This window comes from Neodiprion lecontei, chromosome 4 (genome assembly GCF_021901455.1).
Source record: "Neodiprion lecontei isolate iyNeoLeco1 chromosome 4, iyNeoLeco1.1, whole genome shotgun sequence".
Taxonomy (NCBI): domain Eukaryota; kingdom Metazoa; phylum Arthropoda; class Insecta; order Hymenoptera; family Diprionidae; genus Neodiprion; species Neodiprion lecontei.
In genome coordinates this window covers 35,027,242-35,053,250 of record NC_060263.1, presented here as the reverse complement: position 1 = coordinate 35,053,250, position 26,009 = coordinate 35,027,242, and the positions used below count along the sequence as shown (strand labels likewise).

Genomic DNA, 26,009 nt, shown 5'->3' with positions numbered 1-26,009 from the left:
TTTTTCTCTACGTCGACGCACTTTCGTCTGAATTTTGTTTGAAAATTTCGTTGACTCGAGAGAGGAAGAGCTTTCTAAAATCGAAAAATTAGATTTCACCCAGCACCGGAATCGATATACGAAAACATGAAACATTGTTCTATTCAAAACACTCCGCAGGCGGAAGGTATACGCTCGACGTAAATTCGTAAAGTGGAATCAGCCGGGCAGCCTGAGTGACGGATAGCATCAAAGCTCTCCGCCGAATCTCCCCGGGGTTTACAGTACGTTTCAAATAATTCTCTTGATCAAAGAATCGAAGAGCGTTTGATACGGCCAAAGTGATTTCATCGATTTTCCAACCGTGATTGACGCGTGGCGATACCCGATGCGACGGAGAAATTTTTAAAAGAAAGTTCCAAGAATAACCGGCGACGTATTCCAGGTTGTAGAACACACACGGCACGGCAGATATATTGTAACACGCGTGTGCGGTTTGTCGGGGAAAACTCGAGGCTTAACAGGCACGGGAATCAGAGCTCCCGAAATAAGTATGACGACGATTCTCCGCTCCGGACATTTACCAGACGAATTAAAAAGGGGAATCCTCTTTTGTCGGAGAGTCCAAAGTGTTCCCATCCCACTCGTCTCAGCTCCCCCCATCGTTTTCTCCCTTTCTCTCTCTCTCTCTCTCCTCTCTCTCTCTCCTTCTCGGCTCTGTCTCGCCCATTTCGTGTCACGTGTCGAGGGTGCAGGCTCGGCTAAAAAGTACCCCGCGAACACAAGACTGCTTCGCTTACTTACGCCTCTCTTGAGCTTCGCGAAAAATCATTCAAGAGTCCTTGTTGTGAGCTGCAGGGGCAAGTGGAAAACAAAAAATCGCTTATTCCACGAACGAAACGTAGTTGAATCGGAGAGCAATTTTTTTTAACAAGGATATTTTCCTCGTCCTTATCGCAGCCTTCGGAAATTCTCTGAACACGACCGAAGACGACGATTTAGCCGGTACGTTGCGCGATTTTGAGGCCCATCTTTCGTGCGCGATAAAGTCGACGTCGTTAACGCGACGCAAAGTCTCACCGTTTCCCGTAACACGTTACATATTTCCATGCTTGCGGCGTGCCCGTTATTTGCGATCGCCTTTTTCCGCACTGCGGCGAAGGCCGAGTTGACCTCTCCGAAGGCGGAAAAGTCGCAGGAACATAGAAAAAGTAAATAAACGGGAAATTGCGGATGGTCTCGTAAAAGAAAGAAGGGAAAATGGCCGAGCTGTTCGGGCCATTCAACCTGCAGCTAGACGAGCCCTGATAGGACGAGAGATGAAGGGATGAAGGGATGAAGGGATGATCCGAGGAGCGAAATACCTCGCGATAATTAACTTTTCACCTATAATAAATAGGGGGAGAAGATCCGGAAGTTCGAGGATGGGAGAATAGCCTTCATTTGAGCGAAACTGCAAAAAAGGGTTGCAAAAGAATCGAATCTCATGGAGGCAAAAGCTCGTCAAGATGTTATTCACGGATGATTGTAAATTTTGTCTACTATTTCTTTAACAATTGATGTCGAAGTGTCGACTATTTTATCCACCTCCATAAAACATAAAAAACAAAAGAACATAAAATATATATATATACATACATACATTAGGGTAGACCTTATTTCGGGTGTTGACGAATTTTTGCCACCCCATCTTCCAAATCAACTTCAAATAATTCAAAAACAATTGCCTGATTTTTTCAGATTTTCACCTCAACTTTAAGATAGTCCGCAATGTGATCGAAGTTTCTTGTGGAAATGGGAAACACTTTTTTTTCTCACTATGTATTTTGTTGTTAAAGTAATAATGTGCCAAAAAATCTGTAACTCCGAGGTCATAGTGGGCATTACTGCTACCGTCTGAGAAAAAATTCGCATCATCATACCAACTAATCTCGACGAATTGCACACCCTCGAAATCTGACTTTTTACCATTTAGGGGATGTGTAATTTGTCTAGATTACCTGTTATGATGATGTGAATTTTTTCTCAGGTATTAGCATTAATCCCCACTAAAACCTCGCGGTTACAGATTTTTTGGAACATTCATACATTTACAATAAAATATAGACTGAGAAAAAAAGTTTTTCCCGTGTTAATTTCCATAAGAAAATTCGACCAGGATGCGAACTATCTTAGAGTTGAACTTAATGTCTAAAGAAATTAGGAAATTATTTTTAAATTATTTGATGTTGATTTGGGGGGTGGCCCGAAAAAAATTGCTAACACCTTAAGTAAGGACCACCCTGATACATGTATATTACTTTGAGAAGATCCTTTGAAAAATTTTCATTTTTATCTTATACGTATTCTTTCCCGTTGTATTATATCACGTTTATACAGGAATTCAGCCAATTATTTTATTACATTGGTTCACCCTTGTTGCGCGGTGCAAGAGCTGCTGAGGTAACACAGCGTCATACAGAGTGGTCAATGAAGCCGGAAAAAACTGTCGAAGGAGTAAGAGAGAGAAAAAAATTAGGTGTTATAAATAGTCTTGACGAATTACTTTTTCGAATTCTCCTGTCAGCCTTCCGATCCTCCTTCGCCTCGGGTTATTCAAGAGTGACGCCTTGATTAGATGACTCGTGGAAGATGAGCAACCGCTCCGCAAGCACTTTTCTAATATCTTTCAATTTTCCCCTTCCCCCTCTCATTCGCTTTCATTCCATCCCGAACACTTCTGTCGCGATACATATATGTAATCGCATAACTCGTCCGACGCATCCGTTTGAATCTCTTCCTGTGTCCATTTACAATTTACATATTACATACATAACGTAACAAGTCACGTGCGTGGGAGAGGCAAAAATTTTTGCCTCGTATAAATAACCTCAGGCGAACTTGCAGTGGCGAAATGTTTCCAGCATTTTCCGCTCGCGGATCCTGCGGCTGCTCATCATTTCTGGAGAAAAAAAGGATAAGAAAAAACAAAAAAAAAAAAGGGCAGAGTGTTCGGTGTGAGCCTCGGCTAGCCGCAAACTCGGCGGTTCGCCATCAGATTCGTCAAATTTTCTCGCGATGATACGACGCCGAATATGGAAACACGCGGGCGCAGCGGTCAGCCGCGAAAACGTTTTATTCGGTAATGAAAATTTCCAGAGAGATAGATAAATGGATGCATATTTATTTGATTGCGGGGTAATATTCCCTAGCATCTATAGACATATGTAAAAAAATTATACGTACATATGAGAGAGAGAGAGAGAGAGACAATTCAAGACTATGATACAAGGATAAGTGTTACAACCGGTTAACGATCAAGTTGGGACCTCATCCATGCGATGATTGCTTATAGACATCATTACGCAGGATGCGAGGAATACGCGTTCGGCGCGTCGATTACGGCCTCTAATTAGCCCGCCGTTAATTATCAAAGACGGGATTAGGCGGCTGTATACGAATCTTTTGACGTCACTCCACGCATCTGAAGATTGCGAGCGAGATCTTCCGGAATTAGGATCAAAGATAGCGAGCGATTCCATTTCAAGTCTCATTCATGGGGCCGAGAGCGCTCTCGGAGACCAATCGAACGAAGAAAACGGATGCAGGGAACTGAAACCTCGCTTCGGACGGAGCGATTCATCCTCGGTCCGACCGGATGACGTATTTCCCAATTGCTTGCCATCGACCCTATAATTACCCGCTTCCTATATTCATCGCTAAGGGCGATTAAACGCGGCCCGTATCACCGATCAAATTCTGCACTTATGGAGAAAACTCCGAATAATCAAACTATAAAATATATACCTTACCTTGTCAAATTACAGTTTGTTTCATCGACGATGTGTTTATAAAAAGAGTTACGTTAAATCGAAGTCGTGAATTTATGGTGTGTTGGACGAAAATCTGGGTCAAGCTTATGGTGAAAATTTTTCCAGTGAACATTAATTTTTAAACACTGTAACAAAAGTTTTAAATCAGCATAAAATCCGAATCTGCGGTGATAATGATCACCGCGTATTCCCGAGTGAATATATTTCATCACTTCTCACATTATTCTTACAGGTGAAAACGTGAGAATAAAGAGAAAATCAAATTTGCGACAACGATTTTGGAATCTTGAATACTAATCGTAAGTCTCCTTGTAAGGGATGATGAATTTCGCTCGATTTGAACGCGCTAATTTGTGCAGTATCGTAGTTTATCAGCGTATTGCAGCTTTTACTCACTCTTCGCCTGGCCAGCTGCTGATCCAGCCGATGCCTGCATCCGACGAGACACTCCCAGAGGCCGATTCTCCCATTCTGATGGTGTCCGCGGCCGCTTCCGTTGTGATGACGATAATCCTCCTCGGCAAATTCGTACACGTCAAGAGGGTGCCGCGAGCCATCCGGACTTCCGAGGAGCGCCGTGGCCGACAGCTGATGGCTTACCGAACCGCTGTGAAAGGGTAGAAGCGATTATAATTTCATCGATAATCGTGTCGCCGCGTCTCGACGTCGTCTTGGATTAGCCAATCGCTAAACAGGAGGACGAGTCCTCGGCCGAACGGCGAGCGAAACAGCGTAGAAACCGATAAAACATTTCGACCGTCTTCGATGGGTCGGTGAAATTTCGCATCGCGTGGAAACTTCTACCCGGCTTCAATTTTCGTCCCTCGTATGATTGCAGACCAAAAGGGGGAAAATTACGGAACGGTGGATCCCTCGGCTGATGCGTGTAAAAGAATGTTGCGCGTGATGCAGGAACCGCGAGCGAGGGGGATGATAAAAAAAAAAAAAAAAAACAAGAAGAGAGAAGGGAAAAAAAGAAATAGCAGAAAAAGTTTCGCTATACAGGGATTTCGGAAGGGACGGAAAGTATCCTCTTGTCAGAATTGTTTCGGTACAACCGGGTGGATAAGCTCAGATAAAAGCCTTTGGACGTTCTCGAGATAACTTGTTTTCTCTTTTTTTTTCTCCCCCTGTGAACGCATTGTTAAACTTTATTTCCAACTGGACTTGATTTATCGTTAGAATCCACGGATTGCCGTTGTCTTGAGTCAGCTCTAAATTGAGCATTTAATAATTCAGGTTGAGCAAGTCTTTGTAAAGCAGGTGGTGGTAAAAACTTGGAAGGATTGGCAAACAGAAGGGTCATCGTATCGATGTTACAAAAAACGAAAATCTGTTCTATAGAATCATATGGAATGTAGAATGACGGAATATAGAAGAGGCAAAATGTAGAATGTTGAAGTATAGAAAACCAGAGCACAGAATCGTCGAAATTCTCCCGTATTCAAAGTCATTCTGACGTTTCTACATCATGGCCTTCCGCACTTTGACCTTTCTACCTTTTGACTTTTATATACTTCGACTTTACGCGTTTGAAAAATACCGTGAAACAAATCTTCGAGTCTTTGAGAAAATTCGGCGCTGTGATCCTTCTGTATTACGATATTTCTACATTTTCATCCCCACCTTCGTAAAGCCTTCCGGACATAACAACTTTGCTTGCTTTAACTTAAGCTTGATTAAATGAATCAATCCGTGAATAAAGATTAATTCTTCGATCGATCAAATTTAATGGATTACTAACGAACAACTGTAACGTATGAGAAAAAAAAAAAAAAGAAAATGACTATTACGAAAAAATTACGACAATTATAGTCGATCCATACTTCCCACCATCCCAGACATATCGCAGTAGTTATACGCCATAAATTTGGCGCAGGCAAAGTGTCACCAGCAGTTTACGCTGTAAGATACATGAATAATTCTCTTCGATAATCAACAACCGTCTATTATTCTCCATAAATTCACGACCTCGCCGTTAGACACAGTTCGTAGACTTGTTTTTAGCGCACCAAGATCAGACCGTGCAGAAGCTATACGTTGTACTTTTTACGCGTCTGCGAAGTAACTTGCAGGAGGCTGATCAGCACCCCCCGGGTTTTTCGGATTTATCGTATTGGTTTTCAGGAGGCAGAGGTATGTACGTACGTATATATTTAGTCCTGAGCGATAAAATAACCGATCCAATCTAAAACAAAGTGGGTAAAATGGAAGGGGGGAAAAAATCACCTTTCACCCCGGAGCGGCAACAACGAAAACAATAATCCGATTCACGAGGTAGTCGGATGTCAAATGCAGCGGAGCCTCGGCCATTCCAATAACATGGAAAACTGAATAGCCAGTCATCATCGATCCGGTGGTCGGTGGTTATACAAAAAGCCAGGAATTTTTCTACATGCCGTACACACTCGGTACTCCTCCTCAAACACGTGCCGGTGATCAGTCAGGCAATGGCATACACCGCACGTCATATAACGGTTGAATCAAAGTCTTTATAGCTTGCAGTTTTACCTCGGGTGAAATTTTTTCTCTATTATGCAAGCAATTATTATATCTGTGAATAAACGCTGTGATATGAAATATAATATTTCAAAGTAATTTTATTCTACAATGCGATTCACGTTCTATTAAAACTTTCCGATTATTTTACAACGTTGAAATTGTATTTTTTTCATATTCTTTTTTTTTTTCACAATAAACGATCAAACTTTTATTACTTATCGTAGAATTAATTGGCATAGGTATGTATTTGCGAGTAAAATATTACTCTTCGATTGGGTACGATAGAGCGCAGAAACGTATGAAAGTAATCGTGTTGGGTTTTAATTTAATTTACTTCTTCGTTAAAAAACGATAATTGCGAATGTTTCGCGGGATTGAATTTCACTGATTTTGTTACCTTGCAAGCGTTGTTATGAGAGCAGAAAAAATAAAACCCGGTTACTTCAGAGCGTCGAATATTCTGCTTCGCAAGCGCATAAAATACATGTAAAAAATTTTGTCATGCGCAGATCCAGATTTCGAATTTTTTTCGACGGAAAAAAAAAATAAAAAAATAACAACAAATTGCCCTCTCGATGGTCGTGACAAAACAATTTGATTCCGTTTCAATGCTCCGGTCGGTTCTCCAATATTCTCGGAATAACTCGAAAATGTCTTTTCGGGTATACTTTTAAGGGAATACGGGAGGAAAATTTCTGCCAGACTGGCGCCGCGAAATCTTTCATGGTTATACATCCGAGATGTAGACAATTCGGTGGAACCGACTTCCAAGCGATGTCCTTCGGGAATCCTGAGCCAGAAACCACGGAGCATCCTAGGCCAGGGCCGACCACGTAACTCGGGTCGCCCCGCACCGAGGGGCCATTTATTTTAGGCGGAGATCCTTCGCCCCCTTCCTCTTTCGCTATTTACCGCTCTCGTTTTACCACCGCGGTTCGGGTTTGGCCCACTGACCCAAAACCCCGCAGCGACGAACTCCGTGACCTCAGGGAATTTACGGCTCCAACGAGAAGCCGTGCTGCGGAACCTCGAGCCAACATTTTCGCCTCTCGTGATCTTTCGCCTCGCTTCCAGGACGCGAATGAACGACGAAGTCTTTGTCGGTTTGCGAAAACGGCGAACACCATCCGCGGTGGAAAAATCAGGAGTGAAGTCTGCCGATGGCCAGTGAACTAAAAATAATCGAACACGACTCGATTGTTTTGGTAAAAATTAACCGATTAATCGATTATTTCGTAGTTTTTTTAAACGGTGCATGTGAAACAAAAATTTGGTAAATTTTAGGATGTAGTCTTAATAGCGGAAAAGTTTTTTCATAATTTATAGCTTCATTCAAAAGATTTTTCAATTTCAGGTCAAAATGGTCAGTTATCTTTCACTTATTATATGAAACAGGTACTTGGTGAGTAAAACAATGATAATAATTGATGCTTTAACGACATAAATTGATATTGTATTGCATCGTTCATGGGAGTAAATGAGCAAAAACCGATTGTGAGGAAAAATAATCGAGTCGGTCGATTAATCGAGTTTGAAACGTAATCGATTTGATCGAAAATCACTGTTTTTGGTTATTCTTACAGTTGCAACGAACTGAGCATTTTCATCGCAATTTGACCCTGCAAAATGTTATTATGATGTACACTGTAAAAGAAACTGCGGTGTCTGGACTTCAATAAACTATAATTTGGTCTAAATAAAAAATTATCCCGATGCTCAATTTTTGATTTTACCAGAAACATTGTCTTACGGTATATTTCCAGATCTGACAATTTCACCTTGTGCCACATTTCTTACAGCGTAGATATAGGAACGTGGAAAAAATCGTGGCTGCGCAAATGCGAGAGCACCGAAAAAGCATCGTGCGTCACTAATATTTTTCCCGCGACATTTATGGCTCACTATCAATATCGTTTCAGGACGATTTATAATACTCCTGGTACCCTTGCAGTAAAATATGTTTCGATGTTCCCCAACCGCTGGTTTTTCTTCGTCATTAGACGCACAGCCATTTTTCACATTCGCTTCTCCCTTCTCCGCTGTTTTCTCCTGCTGTTCAAGTTTCAATAATCCTTATGCAGTCATCTCGGAGTCATTCCGGACAGAATCGGCGGCGCTGTGACAAAGGATAAACGAAAGTATTCCGCACTCCTTAACAATAAGAGTACATAGTCGATACGGGGAAGATGAGCCAGGATTTCGCATATACCGTATATATCTGACACCGCGTGTATACACGGGCCAGGATAGAAATTCTTCCCCGGTGTTGAATTGCACACTCGAGAGATTCGCGAGGCGAATTTTATTGCGAGCATATACGGGGTGGTTTTTTTCAAACCGCCCCACGCGGATATCTCCGAGGCTATAAGAAGAGGAACAAGAAAAAGTCTAGTATTACATAAAATTTGAAGGGTTTTGAGGGCGGAAAGATAATGCCGATATGCGTTGATTTACGGTTTGCCTCAGTTTTGTGATTTTTTTAGTAATCTGTGATTTTCGACAGGGAACACATATTTTGACAATGTACGGCTTATACTGGGTTTGAAAACGAATCAAAAAACGTGAAAGGAAATATTCGATTCTTCAAAATTCTCAAAAAGCGAAATACTCGATCATTTTTTGGAAAATTTTTGTCAAGTAAAATATGTTTTTCAAGTTTTTGAATTATCTTCAAACCGATTTTCTACGGATCGTAGTCAAAACACGTGTTCCCTGTTTAAGATCAGAGTCTTAAGAAAATCTCGAAGTCGGTGCAATTCGCAAATCAATCCACATCCAAATTATCTTCCCCCTTCGAAACCCTCCAGGTTTTGTATCAAACTTTTTCTCGTATCTCTCCAAGTTATCGAGATATTCACCTGGGACGATTAAAAAAGGTACCCACCCTGTATATCGAGCCACCTAATATATTCCTCAGAGTTGAAAGCATCTCAACGTTCGCCTCGGCGTATAGAATTTACTTTGACTTTTCTCGAATTTTCTCAACTCACGTGCAGCTTTCCACCGTATATTTCGCCTCCGTTTTCACGGAATAACGGAGAACGAGAAAAAAACATTTTAGCATCTCTATGCGGAGGGCGAAAAATTGAGATGGCGAAGGATGAGGAGTGGGGAAAACGCCGCCAAAAAAATTACGCACTTTACCCATCCGCTGCTTCTTGCGTATGCGGATCTTCCCTGACACCGCTGGCAGTTCGGAATTTCCAAATTCTGCTGGTCCTTCGCAGCCTCTGTAAGCCGGTCACATTCCCGTATTAGCTAGGTGGAATTGTCTTTCTTTTGCCTCCGAAAGTGGAAGTTGAAGTGAGGAACGAGGGGTCAGGGGTGGCCTCCGACCAGCGCTGCTAACATTTCTAAAATGGTCCGAATCGACAGGGTGACGTTCGGTCCTCGAATAGGTAAGCGGGAGGATCTTTTTTACACGCCCAACGTAACAGGAATCGATGAGAGGCCGCGGGATTCTGATTCAGGGGTAATATATTCACGGCTGGAATAAACGAAATTGGGTTAAGGAACTCGGAGTTGCCAAGTTGAGAATCTTGTTACCTACAAACAGTTTGAATCGATGAGAATGCCCGAGGTTCTGACCCACGAATATAATCCTCAATCGAATCGAGGGTCCTGCTCTACGGGTCTTGAATCATGAGGGGGAAAACTTGTATCTGATAGAAAAAAATTTGCTGTGACGAGCTTGGAAGTTTTGAAGAAATGACGCGTCAAGCACGCTTACGGAGATAATTATTTGCTCTTCTTTTTCGTTTGTTTTCAACAAAATCAACCTGTAAAAGAAGTTTACAAAACAAAGTAAAAAAAAAAAAAATAAAACAAAAGAATTGTTCAATGAGAGGTACAATTTATTATACGTTTCGTTGTACGGATATGAAAATCATAATCATAAATAAATGTACTTGGATTGCAAAAGAAAATTGATTTGAAATCTTAGTATTGACTAGTTTTAAAACACTCGCTCGCTAAAGCTCGCTCGGGGTCGGATGCCTAGTGTAACTGGTTCTAGTTGTAGCGGAGACCGGGGCACGATGACCCCCCAAAAAATTCTGGTATTTGCTTCACAGTATACAGAATGAACACTGTCTTTGTGCATGTGACGCAAACCGAATCTGCTCGTAAGACTTTTTCTACATAATGCTACAAATCACGTTTACACATGCATGTCAGTATAACGTATTGTGATTTCATGACGATAAATTTCGTCAAAAAATATCACGGAACAATCAGCTAATCGTAAATTCTGACAGGAGCGACGATGTACGATTTCGTAAAATAATGAAGTAATACTTGTTTGACTGTTTCTGCGCAGCTGGATTCAAATACATGCATTGATTCATACAGTTTACTAAATCTATTCGGTGGACGAAGTGTAGTATTCGAATTTACCGAATCATCAGAGTCACTGATCAGTCGCTGCAATTAAATAATACGTAATATCTAAAATTTAAAGAATGTTTCGTTGAAATGGCAAAATAGTCTCTATCGAAGGTGTCGAAAATAAGTCTGTCTTGGAAAAGAAGTGAGATGTGGAGTTATTAGTACGGACACTGGCCACTTAGTAAGCTAAATCAGTACAACTAAACTTTGTTAATTTTAGAACTAAAAGCCTTCTGCATCGGAACAGATTTGTCATTTTTTCCTACCGATTGGCACCGTGGAAATCCAGAAACCGCAGCCAAAAATACTAGGATCCAGAGCCGAGAAAATTTTTATCGCGTCCACCGCGAAAATACCGGGTCTCCAAAAACAAGTTCCGAACGGCTGAATCTTAAAAATTTTTGGATAAGAATATTACGAAATATCGTTCAAATCGTGTCCTTTCATACGCCTTAAGTTTGAATAAATTAATTCTTTTATTAGGTTGAAAAATGAGAGGAAATATGCTTTTTTTCAACCTTCGAAACCCACGTAAAACGCCTCAAGGCTTCCCTGAGCAATTTTCTCGGGGTATAAGACACATAAGACACAGTATCGAAGGTCGTCTGGAGCTGGAAGGCGGTTGAGATACGGCGTCTTCCTTCACCAGAGGGCCGATGATCCCCGACGCGCAGGGATCAAACGCAACTCGCCTATACATTATCGATGGGGCGAAAAAGGGTCGGACGTGCCTCGGTTCGGGTAAAACATTCGTTTTAAAGATAAAGGTGGGGCCGGAGTTATAAGCGCGTTCAACGCGTCGGTATGCAGAACGAGGACGAGGACGACGTTTATTCCTACAGGACGAGGTGCGAAGTCAGGATCAATCGATCCGCGAATTGCATTCGGAGCGCAGCCGTTATCGATCATCGGGAGCTTTTCACCACGGTCATTTTCCCCATTTTCCCCATTTTCTCTTGTCCCTCGCAGACGCTGCGCCACTTAGGATCCCTTTCAGACTCCCCGCAAGGCATTGCGGCTAGCTTCGGGCACTTTGGGAGCCGAAGTCGCGTGGCGAACGATACGCAAGTAACTTCGCCCCCCTTTCCCGAACGTTTCAAAAATATCTACCCGGCCGAAAATTGGCCTTCATGAGGTAAAATCGATCTTTCCAGTCTCTCGGTTCCTCCGCCTCCGGCCGGGCAGTTATGTAAGCGTAATTCCAGAGGCTCATCGTGCAGCGAAACCCGCGAGAATTGGGCAAGCTTTCCGAGTACACCTTGTCGCCTCGAACCATTCTACGGTTTTGAAATTTCAATGCCTTTGCAGACCTTTTCCACATACCCCGGAGGTTTCGGGACCTCGCTTCTGTATTCCGAGGGAGCAAACCACTCTACGTCAGTTTCTCTTTCGAAACGTTTTTGCACCCAGCACGCGAGATGTTGTCACTTTGGGTTCCTTCTTGTCGGAGCTAATTTCCTCCTTATCGCCTCCTCGGCCATGGCTAGGCATCGGCTGATATGTTCCTGCGTTTTTCCGCGAACCCAGACGCCTAGAGATGAAAAATCTGCGAGAAATCCGGCTAATTAAAAGGATCGATCCCGCTCCCCGTGCTTCTTGGAATTCGGTCGGGGTAGCAACGCTGTCTAAAACCACTCCGCGCCTTTCCCCCCGGATCTCGTAACTCTGAGAGATGAGCTAGGCTCTGTAACAAACTTTCCAAATAAACGATGTTATACGGGAGTTACGGAGCTCCGACGAGGAGCCTTTAGTACCTACACTTACAGTTTCCTCAATTTTGTATATACCGGAACCGCGGAAAATATGTTCGCGCGAAATATCTCGGACGACTTTTTTCCCGCAGAATTAAAATCGGCGATAAAGGTTTTAGCGATAAAATTAAATTCGTTTTCACAACTGCGCTGTATTTCAAAAAACTGAACCGAAAACATCATTTCCTGCATCGGCTGCCTCGATCTTTTTCTTTCTGATCGCTCAATCGTTTAAAATGAAAGATCGTGACTTTGCAAATTTCCAAACGAAGCGTCCGGTTTTCGTTGCTGCTTTTTTAAACTCTTCTACCGCATCAAGAAATACGAATTTGTCACCACGGCCGAGATTTCAGGGAATAGTACGCTGCTTTCTGGCATGATGAAATCTTTCGCGGACGCCGGAATACATGCATAAATAAATAAATAAATAAAACATACCGGTGAAAATGTATTCAGCATATCAACGCGTCGGCTAAGTGTAACTCCTCCTACATTTTTTTCATCCGATTTGCAAGCGCTCGGTGTATAACTGAGAAAGAACGCTGATGCATTATACATATGCACGCGCATGTACGCCTATATATATATATATATATATATTGTATGTACAGGCGTATCCTTTATTGTGTAAAATCATACCCGCTGCGTGCATTATCGTCGCGTTTTTGCTCCCGTTATTATAGCCGTCACACTTCCGTCAGGTAGGTATATATATGACACACGATATAACTACGAAAGCGTTTTTCCCCCGCGATTTTCACATATAAATTTATAACGTACACATTATCGTGACAAAAATTTTCCACCTACGTCATTTCAGCGGAACGAACCTGCTCCGAATAATCTAAAGATTAGATCGCGGGTTTACTGTGAAAGAAAATGGCCCGCAGTTATTCGGTCGGATATACGGGGCGAAAAATCGACGATGTCTTGTCGCGAAAAAAAGGCGCGGAGTAACTTATCGGCTCGGCGAAAAAGCGAGCTCGTTCTTTGAGCTCCCCGGGTTCCAGCATTTTTCAAGCCACTCAGCCAGCGCCCCTTGAAATTAGCTCAGCTTAGCTCCGCTCCGAGTTTTTCGATCAAAATGAATCCCGAGACTACACTAATCCTCCCTTGTTTCGCTCACGAAAAGCATCGTGTCTGGACCCCCAAATTTTACCATTAATCGCTTCCGACCTGCGCTCATGGGCTCCGAAATGTTACAGGCTGCCAATCCCCATTCCGTAACACTCTTTTCCCTCCTTAAGACGGGAAAGAAAAGGTGAGATTCGGTAAATCGCTAACTCTGCAATAACGAAATGAATGTGAAATTTCGATCGATTCGTGACTTGATAATTTTTATTACACATCTTAAGTAAAACCGTCTTCTTGTAAAATTCCGAATCTCAACAGCTGTTTCAATTTTCTTTTATTCGCATCATTCTCGTGGACAAAAATTGAGCGAGTGGTTTGTTTGCTCAATCAAAAGAAAACTAAAAAGGATCCACTCTCCTGCGAGCTCTTCTCTCGAGATGAGATATTTTTTTTTTAGGAAAATGTCCGAAACTGGCGCGCAGGTATTTGCTGATCTGTCGTCTGACACGAAAACGCGATGTCACTGAGATGCCAGCTCCACCTAAAGGACTCCGGGGATTTATGCGGGTACATATATACACACACACAGACACACACCGTAAGGACGTGAGGTCAAGATAAACAAGCCGGCTGAGTCGAGATCAGCGGGATTTGTATCCCGACTTGAACTGCGTGGTAGAAAAATTAGTGCTAGAAATTTTATCCTGATGGGAAAGATAAATTCTCTACCACAATGGAGGTACTTAAGGCAAGGTGAAACTTTTTCTCGTACGTGACACACCTACAGCGTTATATGTTACGTACCAAAGTGTATTTTCTCACGCAAGATTTGATATACGTTCAGCTCGCAATTGGATTTCGCACCGAAAACGAACAAAAGAAGACCTCAAATTACGTACAGCAATATTTAAACAGCCAAAACTCCCTCCGGGGGTTAAAATTTTTTTTAATCCGATTAGCTCTAGACGAAATAAATTACAATCAGCCATCCGCGTCACGTTCAATTATCATTTTATTATAATACGTAATTGAAGAACGCCCGTATCGCTGTTCATTTCTTTTCATATTTCGCAAATTACACTTACAACGCGATTTCATTCAAATTTCCTCTATATTCGTTTTTTTCCTCGTCCATTTTTCCAAGCTGCGGATACTCCACGTCGCGTCGTGTAACGTCCCATTTTTTTTTTCTTCATTCTTTTTCCATCTTCACGGTTTTTTTGATTTCGACGCGAGTTCTTCTCGGCGTCAGTTCGCAGGTTCGACGCGAACACCTTGGACCCGAGCCTTGAATCTGTGTTTAATTTCGCGTGAACAATCCGCAGTCGGTCGCATTGCGGTAAAGCCAGGCTGCATCCACCTTGACGACGACGCCGCGACGCGACGAAGCCAAACACAAACTTCACGCTTTATCTCTCCAGCGTTCCCCTGAATCTTCAACGTCACCTACACATGTACCCACAATATACACAGAGGTATAAGGTATATAAATACATGTCAGGTATGTACGTACGTACCAACGTAGACTGCATATACTGCGAACAGTAAGCCCTAAAATCCCGAGCAAACAGTTTCGAAAATCAAACTTTGGCACGTCAGCCAAGATCCAGGTGTGTCTATAAATTTATAGGTATATTAAAAGCTTTGGGATGCTTTTCGCTTTACACCGTTCATCGCGCCATCCGGAATGAAAATTCGCGAAATATTTGGCGTGCGAAATTATTATTCTCTTCTCTTTCTTTTCGGCATACGATTGAAGAGGGATATCTACGCAGCTGTATACGAATAATTTTCTGCTTATAAGTCGGTAGGCATCCGCATACTTTCGCCTCTGGGAATTAAAGCTAAATTTTACCAAGTTGTTTTTTTCGAAATATTTCACATATGATTATATGGTTAAATTTCACAAGTGCTAAAAAGAAAAAGAAAAAACACAGATTTATTGTTACAAAGGGTGAAACCATCCGTTTTACTCCCCCCACCCCTTTCTGCTCCAGTAGTCGTCATAGATAAAAAAAAGCTTCATAGATAAAAGATGAATAAAGCTGCTTAGTCAGCCGATATTATTGTAATAACAGTCTTGTTTTAGACTTGAAACTGCGAACACGTGTCGTGAATAATAGTGTTTTTCGATACTAGTGCGCAAAGGTGGCAATGCCCGCACAAGCGTGAAGGCGCAGCACGAGCCCGGAGACGAGTTGAAGGGCGAGTGTGGCGCATTCACGCGAGACAGGCATTGCCAACTTTCGGGCGTGTATCGAACTCTATTTTTTGCTACACCCGTAATGGAAAGTCCGACATACACGATTATATTTACACGAAACCACGGCGCGATGTCTGTTCAGTGACGATGTCGAGCACGGCAAAGAGTGACAAAATATTCCGTCGGTGGCGCTAGTGTAGCTGTTTGCGAAATGCGCAACTGTGGATAAAAGCGCGACCGTGTTTTTTGCACACCGCCAACAATGTGGGAAGGTTTTTTTCTTACACCGCTAGCAATGCGCGAAAGTTTTTCCCGCACATGTGTATAAAAGACTACTTTCGGTACTTGTAAATGGTGCATAAAAATGGACTTTCCATGCAGGTGTTGCAAAAAAGCATTTTCCTTAGCAATTTATTTTCGCCTGTTTGATTTCCTTTTTCCACTCGACGAACCTTATTATTTTCTCAGTAACTCCCGACAGAGTTACAGTATGTTTCGGAATATAGTTTCAGAACTTCATTTATTTGACCAAAAATTATTACTACATCCGATTAAACGCGACATTGAGAATGACAAACTTCGCTATCTATCACGAGGGTGTTAAAACTGTACAAACGCTGTTGTTGTAAGAAGAGACAAGTCCAGACTCCGAAGAAGTAGTCTAGTCGATAAGCTCAAAATGGTCTAAAATAGAGATACTGCTCTTAAGATTACGTGCGATAGCTCATTGGACTCGGAATGAGGCCTGGACAAATGTACTAAAAAATTTTATCAGCACATAAAAAATTGCAAAAGTTATAAACAATTAAAGATGACAAAAAAAGGCAAAGTACAAAAATTATTATAAACAAAGTATGAATATTTCTTTAACTTTTATGGCGTGATATTGTTGAGTATGTATATAAGAAAGGCTCCACGAAACGAAATATTTTTGCGACGGTTATTTAAAATTTTTTTTTCATTTACAATGAAGACGGAAGTTGGAGAAAATTTTGTTACTTAACAATCGTTTAACTTGTTTAAGAATTAACTTTAAGTAAAATTTCCAACAGGGATAAATTTTTTGAAGTGTTTAAAATACACCGTAATTTAAAAAATTTTAAAAAAATATTCAATACCTTAAAAAAATTAATCAACGTGTCGTACTCGCTTTTGACGCCGCGCACGCGACCTAAAAACGAAGCACGGAGACCGATTTTCAGCGTCAAATTAAAATTATAAATAACGGAGATAGAGTTCCGGAAGCGATAAGTTTTTTATTGGAAATTTCCTCCTCTTTAAGAATCTTTTTTAAAAATTTCAGAAATATGAATAGTCTATGAGATATTGGCGAAAAACGAAATGCCTTTTTTTTTCATCTTTAATTGTTTATAACTTTTGCAATTTTTTATGTGCTGATAAAATTTTTTAGTACATTTGTCCAGGCGTCATTCCGAGTCCAATGAGCTATCGCACATAATCTTAAGAGCAGTATCTCTATTTTAGACCATTTTGAGCTTATCGACTGGACTAAAGAGCAAACACAGAAAACAACACCGCCGACATATGAAAACAGGCGACAAGTGCCGAGAATCGGGAGATCCCTTGGCGCAAGTAAGAATATACACTTTACGCGTAAAAGTGTTCTCATTAAACCGCAAGGGAGGCGGTAAGGGTGGGTAATGCGGAGGGGATGAAGTGAGCCGACGTTTCGCGGGGCGCGTTTAAAGACACACTCCCTTGATCCAGGCGAAATTACTTTTTACAATTACGCCCGCGAGTTCAAGGCTTACATTATACAATACTACACTGACTTATATTCGAGGGTAGCTTTCCCTAATTATGACGGACCGGGTCGGTTAACGCGCAGATAAGTAAGCGTAACGCCCCTCGCAGCCAATCTTCGTCGTCTTGGGTCGAAGCCTCGCCGAGGAATTATGATATCTCGTTTCGAAACAGGATCCCCGTCCATCCCGATTTCAATTCGCGCGCGTCGTTGCAACCGTGTAATTTCATTAATCACTCTCGATCCTCCGAAGCATCCTTTCAATTCCGGCTATCCGCCGCCCGGCTCTGCGGAATCAACGGCGGAACTCGCCGACTGAATCGAATTAAAAAACGATTAAACCCATCCGCCGGTAAGGACGACTTTTCGCTGTTTCCAATCTGCGAACCGTCTTCGTCGACGAGACTGTTCCCCGAAAATAATAATAACCATCTGGCTATCTGCGCGTCTGTTTGATAGCTACGAACTGCGATCACCTTTGGATTCAGAATTTTCATTACATTTTCTCCTACCCATTTAATACCGTTTCGCGAATTTTTCATAACCAGCGACTGTCTTCCCGCCTGAAACAGCCCCTTCGGTATAATTCGTATGTATCCGATTACACCGTAACGATTTATTCGTCTGATCGTTGTACGTGTGACGCGTTATCGATATGAACTATTTTCGTAGCGAGATCAAGATTCGGCACACAGACCTTTCGAAAATTGATCGATAACGTTCAAGTGGCGCTGATATCTACACGGGGTAAATATTTTAACGGATGCGATTTTTTATCTTTTTGCGTACCTCTCTCTCTCTCTCTTTTTTCTTGTGTAAAATATCGTTTCACCCACCCGGAAAATATTTCTATCGCGACTGAAATGTTGTGAGAGATAACTTCTTTCCCCTCTGACAATCAGTCAGCAGCCAGCAAGAGTTGCTAGACGAGGGATGTGAGAAAATAATTTTTGTATGAAAAAATCGTTGCGCGTAAACTGTGGTTTAAGAAATAAAAAATTAAATAAAAATGGATTAACAGATGATTTTTCATGCCACAGTTCTTTTGATCCCTGTCATTCACAAGTTTTTAGTCAAGATATATACTCTTGCAAACTGTGATTTCAGTATTGAATTATTTACAAGTTCATCACATTTTTATTTATACTATTTCAACAACAACAAGCTGGAAAAACAGTTTTTTCGCGATACTTTTTATTACTGTGAAAAGGGAACAGTCTGTCGATGATCTGTCCGACGAACTACCGCGATGATCTCGAGAACGGTGAGATAAAAAATCTGAAAATGACAAGACTTGTCAGCCAAATGAAAAATTATTAAAAGAAGAATTGAAAAAAATGCGTGAAAAAACGAATTCATAAAATTTTTTCGTAATAAATAAATAATCACGGAAAAACGTTATCGTTCATTTATATATAAGTTAGAAAATATGAGTTTGTTGGTAAAAGATTGAAAATCGATTCATTTCGGTTAGACGCGAAAATTCAAATGTAACGGACATGGCAATTTTTGATGCCCATTGGCAGTTGGTGGCAAATTCCTCGAAAATTCCAGATTTTTTCATCGAGTAATTTCCGAGATCATCACGAGAGTTCGTCGAACAGACCAACGTTGCCCCTAAAAACCTGTTTTTCAGATTCTCGAGGTTTCGAAGACGTTCAACGATTCGTCGAAATTAGAAAAAGTGATTTTCCATCGAAGCCAATACCTCTCTCACACCACCAAAGGTGACGAAAAGTGAAATAATAAGTCTTTCTTCGGATGATGCGTTTCAACTTCCAACTGTCTGCGGAAAATCTGACCCAGTATCACGTTTCCTGCGTTCAACGCGCCCAAGGTACTGATCGACGTAAACACGGTTATGTCAGCAAGGCAGGAAGTAAATGCGGGAGAGTGATAGAGAGAGAGAGAGAGAGAAAGAGAGTGCGGATAAATCAAAGCTCCAAAGTTGGCGCTCGTCTCTGACAGCCGTATCAGGCCTTGGAACAAGTATATTGTGTGCCCATGGTACACGTGTACCTCGGAATACATACGTCGACGTGACCGCTGTAGGTGGCACATAAATCCATAGAGATATGCGGGCTGCAGTCAATACAGACGACGATGTGGGGGTGGAATCAGGAGCCGGGTGCGGAGTTTCATAAATATGCAGAAGTACGCCGGTAGCGCCAAAGCGACTCGTCAATTTGCTTGGTTTTCGTCCCGTCTGTTGAATCACGGATTGTTCGTCTTTTCGTTGTGACGCAATTCGATCGGAATCGTTTAGAATTTTGAAGAGAAAAAATGTTGTTATTGTCGAAATTAAATTATTCGTGCAACGGTTGCGTCCCGCTGGACAGTTAAAATGGAAACGCGGGGGTCAAAGGTTGACGCGTGCGGGGAGGGGGGTGGAATAATTAATAACGAAGCGAATAACGTGGCGGAACGGTGACCCAAATTCAAGAGAGAGTAGGAGAGGGAGAGAGATTCACCGTCGTAGTAAATCCAGATTAAATAGAGCTCCGGAGACCGCGCGACCACACAAAGAAGCGTTCGCGGGTGGCCACAATAAACTGACGAGAACGGGGGTCAGGATGGAGGACAGTTACTGCTCGAGAGAGGTGAATAATTACGGCTTACCCCATTCGGCGAGTTCGAGGAGGGGGCGCAAAACGCGAGGCATGCATCGAAGAATTAAAAATTTACCGTCCGATACGTACGCAATCTAATTTGCGAAAACGTTACGTGGCTGTTTAGGGGGCCGTTCGTGTATTAGCTAAGGCTGAAACAGGGGTAGGCCATTCAAGAAACGTTGTCAAATGTCACCCTGTAGTGAGTAGGCATTTCGGGCAATTCGTGCTCAAAGCCAGCACGCCGTCTGCTTGAGAATATTGAAGAAAAATTCTTCGAAAGTAAGCGTTAATAATGCGTAACTTGCTCGGTAATAATATATTAGGAAATACAGTGTTTGTTGCTTGCGTTTGAGAATAAATACAAAATAGAATGTATTTAGCACTCAATGAATAATGAATTCACGTTTTACCGAACATGTTAATGTGTATTAATAATTAATATTTAATAAAGTGGGAATAAGTTGATCAGGATGTGACTATAATTTGCATTCTTGTTATTCGTAGGTAATGAATCGATTCGCTAATAAACTTTTGAAAAGTGTTAGCTAAAGTGAAAAAACAGTAGTGGACAAAACAAACAAACGTTACCAATCGTTGTCATTAGGGGTGGGATGGAAAAATCTGTCAATAATTCGTTAGCTAATACTTGGACGGTCCCCAGGAGGCAAAACTCGAGGGGTTGATGTTGTAAAAATCGAGAATCGGCGGGGTGAGTCCCCGTGTGCAGTTATTTCATAATATGGGGGAAAAGCGCTTTTGTTTACACACCAGGCACTTGCAGAATCTCATTTAATATGCATTTATTCCTACTACATACCTAGTGGGGACGAAACGTCCACGCAGCTGGATTACGTACGCAATTTAAAGCCGCGTTCTTTCGCTTCACCTGAATGTGGATACGAGATTACGCCGATGTCGCAACTTCGGATTGCGCGCTGCCCGAGCTCGAGGGAAAGTCGTGATTTTTCTACTTTTTTTCATCTCTCTCTCTCTCTTACGATTCGCTGAAATAATGTGTTTTTTTTCCTCTGCCAACAGCGGCTGCGGCAGCAATGAATTCAACGTTTTGTTATTAACGCGTGGTACACCAGGGGGGGAAGAGAAAAGAATCACCAACAATTTTCAGACCTTCGTCTGATTACACTGACACACCGACGTACGTCCTCTAAAGCTCGACGCACAACAGCGGCGTCAACGCGAGCGGGATTGTGCACTATTCGGTCACTGAAATGGGGCGATTCAATGTTCAGCTACTGGAGGTGCCCCAAATCTCTCGACAAGTTTAATTACGCCGGCTTTGATCGTCCGGCTTTTCCACAATTTTGGAAGCTGTTCCGCCTTGATAATTAACAATTTAAAGCACCGCACACGTCCAATGGGATTAGCTTAATTCCCTGAATGATTCGTAGAGATAGGCTCTTTCCATTACCTACGTACAACCAAGTTCGAACACGTACGCAACAACGTGTTTCGTAACGTAAATTTTTGCGAAAGTTATGCTTCGTTTGTAAAATGTTTCTCTGGAGGTATTTCTACATCTTTACACCAGTAATATTCCAACGAACAATCAATCGCGACATGACCGAAGCACCGGAACATTTCCCATCCGTTACCCTTGAAAATCAACAACCCTCCGCGACCCTGAAAGACATTATTTCATTTTATATTCCGCCACTCTGTTCTTCTTCGGTCATGGATATAAGGGTCGCGGCACTTTGGAGTGGATTTGAGGGAAACGAGTGGCGGGATCGTCTGGCTCACCTGAGGTACTCCCTGGACGCGATGGACTCCCATGACATGGCGGTGCCTCTCTCGCCCCCGTCCCTTTCCTCTTCGTCCCTCTCTGACGACCCCCACTGCCAGTCTCATCTTTCTCCACCGCCATTATCCCCAGCACCGCACCTGCAGGCCGCACTCAGGCAATACATAACACCTCGGCGAAGTCACACTCCTGCGGCGTTTCTCGATCGCGAGGACCGGGAACCGGCAAAGGCTTCCCTTTCCTCGTAACGGACACTCGGCGATTAAACGACCAGCGAAAACTCACCGGGGCCGCGAGGATTCGGGTTTCTTGACATCTATGGTGCCGATTCGGTGGTTCTTACGGGGTTTTCCGGCCTCTCAGCACAGCTCTTCAGGCCTTGAAGGTCCCGGACTCTCCCGAATCGCAGCTCGAAGGTGAACCGATAGTGGCTAAGTGTTCCGTTCTGTTGTGTCACCAGATTGTGACCCGATTATTGGCGCAGCTACTGCTTAACTGACTTTCCCAGTGCCGTTCTTTGTCCATTCAGTTGATCTTTTTTTCAAAATTTAGCGCAGCTCCAGAGAGAGGAACTCGTGCAGACTGCGGCGAATGGCTCATTAATCCACTGCTCGGTTTTTATTTTTGCACGATACTCTGAGCCACGAATTTTGTACCGTATTGTTCTCTGGTGTACCTATTGTTCGCTGGTCTTCTGCTGGATACAGAAGTACAAGACTGACGGCCTCGACTCGTTTTCCGCACGTTTATCATCGACACGCGTATATTCGTGGCTGAATGACAGCCAAAACTGGCACCGAGGTTTTTGAGCTTACCTTCCAAGTTTCATACCCGCTAAGCTATTGCGTGGTTCTGATCAAGATTACGAGGCGGTGGTAACTCGACAGATCTGTCAATAGACTAGAGTTTGCATATAGTTCAGGGCAGTAGCAATTATCGGAAATGAGTTTAATCGCTCGACCTTTGCTCCGCTGATTAGAGAGGGTTCGGGCAGTTGTTTGTTACGCTTCGGAGCCCGGGAGAAGATCGCACCGATCAATCTCCGGAAAAATTTCTCGACCAGGAGAAAAGTAAATTGTTTGGAGCTTGTCCACTCGGCCGTTTAATTTCTCCCCGCGAATCAGGCTGCGTTATAAAAAAATCCGAGCGAAAGAGAACGCTAGGTAGTCGTCTGAGTGAAACCGAGATGAAGATGGAGACTGAAAACTTAAGATGCGAAAAGAGTTTACGGAAGGGTAAAGAAGTATTTCAAGAGCGACAGTCACCCATCCTCCAATTACATCACGATTCACGTTTTATCCTTGCACACTGTACGTAATATCCTTAGATGGGTGAAAATTTTTCCATTGAACGTAGTCCGACTTTTAGAGAAAAAAAAGTAGTACAACGAATAACAAAAGTGGCACGCTTATTAGCACTTTTAATCCTGTGGGTGTTTTCCACGATTACGTAAATACATCGCAGTTCGAACAGGATCCTCCTTTTGAACCCTGTCCTTCCCACTGGAACACTTTCAGAGTCTCAGAAGTACGAATTCGTTTCGTAGATAGCGAAAAGCTTTGACTGTAATCGGTGTACGAAGGGTACAGAGAGTCAGTGGTCTGCAAGGTGGTTCTATCCTGGAACGTCGTCTCTTGGAGCATGCAGCGTAGTTATTGCCAGATCGCTCAAGATTGGCCAACACTTTTATACAAATACTGATAACCAAATTTCGCTGTAGTTGATTAGGCGAAACATTAGGCGGTTCACGCGTTAAAATTTAATCCTTCGAATCGGAGTAGCGAGAGATCCTTGCGGTAACGGATTAAAGTCGGTTCACACGTTCACACGATCTCCGAGCGGACCGAAGGCCTCCGATTCCGCGCCTACTTTATACAAAGTATGTTACAAAGTTCGGACGTCGACACTCCGACCCCGGGTCCAGTGAAGGTTAGAGGTTCGCCGATAGGCGACGGTCAGGCCCTGTCGAACAACGAGGCTGCGGCGAAGCTCTGCCGGCCGTGGTTGGAGCCGAACTGTCGCGCCCGAGCCGCAGCAGCCCGCAACACACGACCCTCCACCCCCTACCCCCCTCCTTTTCATCCCCTTCACCGCCTCACGCCATTCCATCCTCGCACTTCTCCACCGCTGCCGTACCCTTTCTCACTTACATCTCGCCGACTATACGATACACCCACCGACTTCTATTGAAGACTTGCTTTAATCATGGTAGGTAGGTACATGCCTACCATACTCCTGGGAGAGTGCATGGTCACGGTGAAATCAACCCTCATTCGACGTCCAGCCTCACTTAACGGTCCAAGACTGATGTGGAACGGTGAAATCACCCCGGCATTCCTTACCGAAAGTGATCGGGATCTCAGTCAATCGATTACGAGAAGCGCGCAAGCGAGGGACTGAAATTTGTCAGGAATTATCGATGACAAGCTGCACGATCATTTGGTTGTCGGACGCATGGAATTATGCAATTTTCATGGAAACTCGTAGATTCTTGTCGTACTTTTGTCATGTCCTCCACATCTGGGGCTCGTAAATTTCTTTCTACCACAATCCGCAATCTTCCCGTTAATGACTAGAGCAGAAACTCTGCAGTGACTGACTGTTTGAGTGTTTGCGGCTGTGGCTGCGGACGGAACTTCGCTTAACTTCGGACGGCTTCTGCAAGCCACGTTGATAAACTCGAACAAGATTGAATGCAAATGAGTTGATCGATTTTTCTGGGTTCTGAGGTACTAGCTCGTATCTTCCTACATGGAGCTTTAACGACGAGGGACTTAAACGCACTTGCACGCATTGTTCTTCGAACGCGTCTTAACGACGCGTCTCCTTCAACCGCCATTCAACTTGAGATGATGGGTGATCTGTTTAAGTCGAGTCTCGTATTTTGCCGAAAACTTGTCTCGCCCAGGTGCCGGTCGAGGGGAGCTCGTTAACTCTGATGAAACTGTATGGAAACAACAGCCTAAAACGAAGACCGATCGACTTTTCGAACGACGATAAAAAAAAGCCATCTTCCCAGATGAAAGGAGTACGTTCTGAAGCTCTCAGGACCATCTTCGTTTTGAATATCCAACGACAACGCGTTATTTATAGATGTATTTACGGCCTTTGAGGTACGACGTGAACCAACTTCGGTTCCATTAGATCAGCATCTGATAATTTTACTTTTCAACCAATCCACAGAGTAGTCGAAACGTTTCCGAAACGTTTCCTGCGTCGTTGTTCCTCCGTTTACACAAAAAGCTCATTAAGCTCTGCCTTGAGACGACGACGATGCACAACGTTGACAACGTTGAACGATGGGTAGAACAATGCGCTAAAGAGGAGGTGACGTTAAGTCGCAAGATCGAAGGACCTCGGTGCATCCAGTGACCCCCGATTCGTCGCGGGGTCCTGGTCCTGGTCCTGGTCCCGGACCCCGTGAAGTGGGTGAGGCTCCGGGCTGGCAGATGTATCCCGGCAGGCACCCCGAGGTCGGAGAGCGAGTGACCCGTTTTTCATCTCTCTCTGGTCCCGAGCGATCCAGTCATCGGCGCGGGGGTGGCTGCCGAAGGCTGCCGAGGACCGGCGGAGCTGAACGACGAAGCCGCCAGGGCGCAACGAGGACACTCCGCGCACACCCCTTCGGCCACGGGGTGGTGGTATATAGTCCTCAAGTTTGGCTGTCGCGGCCAGTTGCCGAGGGGGGAGGGGTTGCGGGGAACCCACCGCCGACGCCGCCACCGAGCCTCGTGAAAAATTAAACCCTTAGCCGAGAGCCACGAGCCTCCACCCCCCTCGTCGCCGATACCCTGTAACAGCCGCATCTTCTGTGGCTCAGGTTGGTGGGTGGACGACAAATGCACAAACCATTTTTTTTTTTTTTTTCCCTTACGTTCGCTGTTTCGTGTCCCGCTAACGGAGAAGAAAAAAAAAAATTACAACACTTCGCTATTTTAAGGGGGATCGTCACCTTTACTTGCTTGATTTTTACAATCATTTTAAACTCAAAGCCGTTGTATTACGTTGATACGGCAAGATTTGCTAACTATAAGCGATTATAATACGGCTGTAAGATGTAACAGGTGTTTTATTCTTATTCTAAGCTTTGAAGTTTTAAAAAACCTACTACGTGGTTTTTCTTTACTGTGCACTCGTTTCATGCGAAATTACGTTTTGCAACA

The 26,009-nt window shown here is 43.3% G+C and overlaps 1 protein-coding gene across 1 annotated transcript in view; it reads right to left on the bottom strand.

Annotated features, from left to right (window-relative positions):
- Positions 1 to 23,843, bottom strand: part of LOC107222504 (43 kDa receptor-associated protein of the synapse homolog) — a 51,236-nt gene extending 27,393 nt beyond the window's left edge. The window contains exons 1-2 of the mRNA XM_015661901.2: positions 21,846 to 23,843; positions 4,188 to 4,398 (exon numbers count right to left, since the gene is read on the bottom strand). Of these exons, the coding sequence (XP_015517387.1) occupies positions 4,188 to 4,398; positions 21,846 to 21,883 (249 nt within the window). The 5' untranslated portion in view covers positions 21,884 to 23,843. The remainder of the gene's footprint in view (positions 1 to 4,187; positions 4,399 to 21,845) is intronic.
- Positions 23,844 to 26,009: the final 2,166 nt, after the last annotated feature.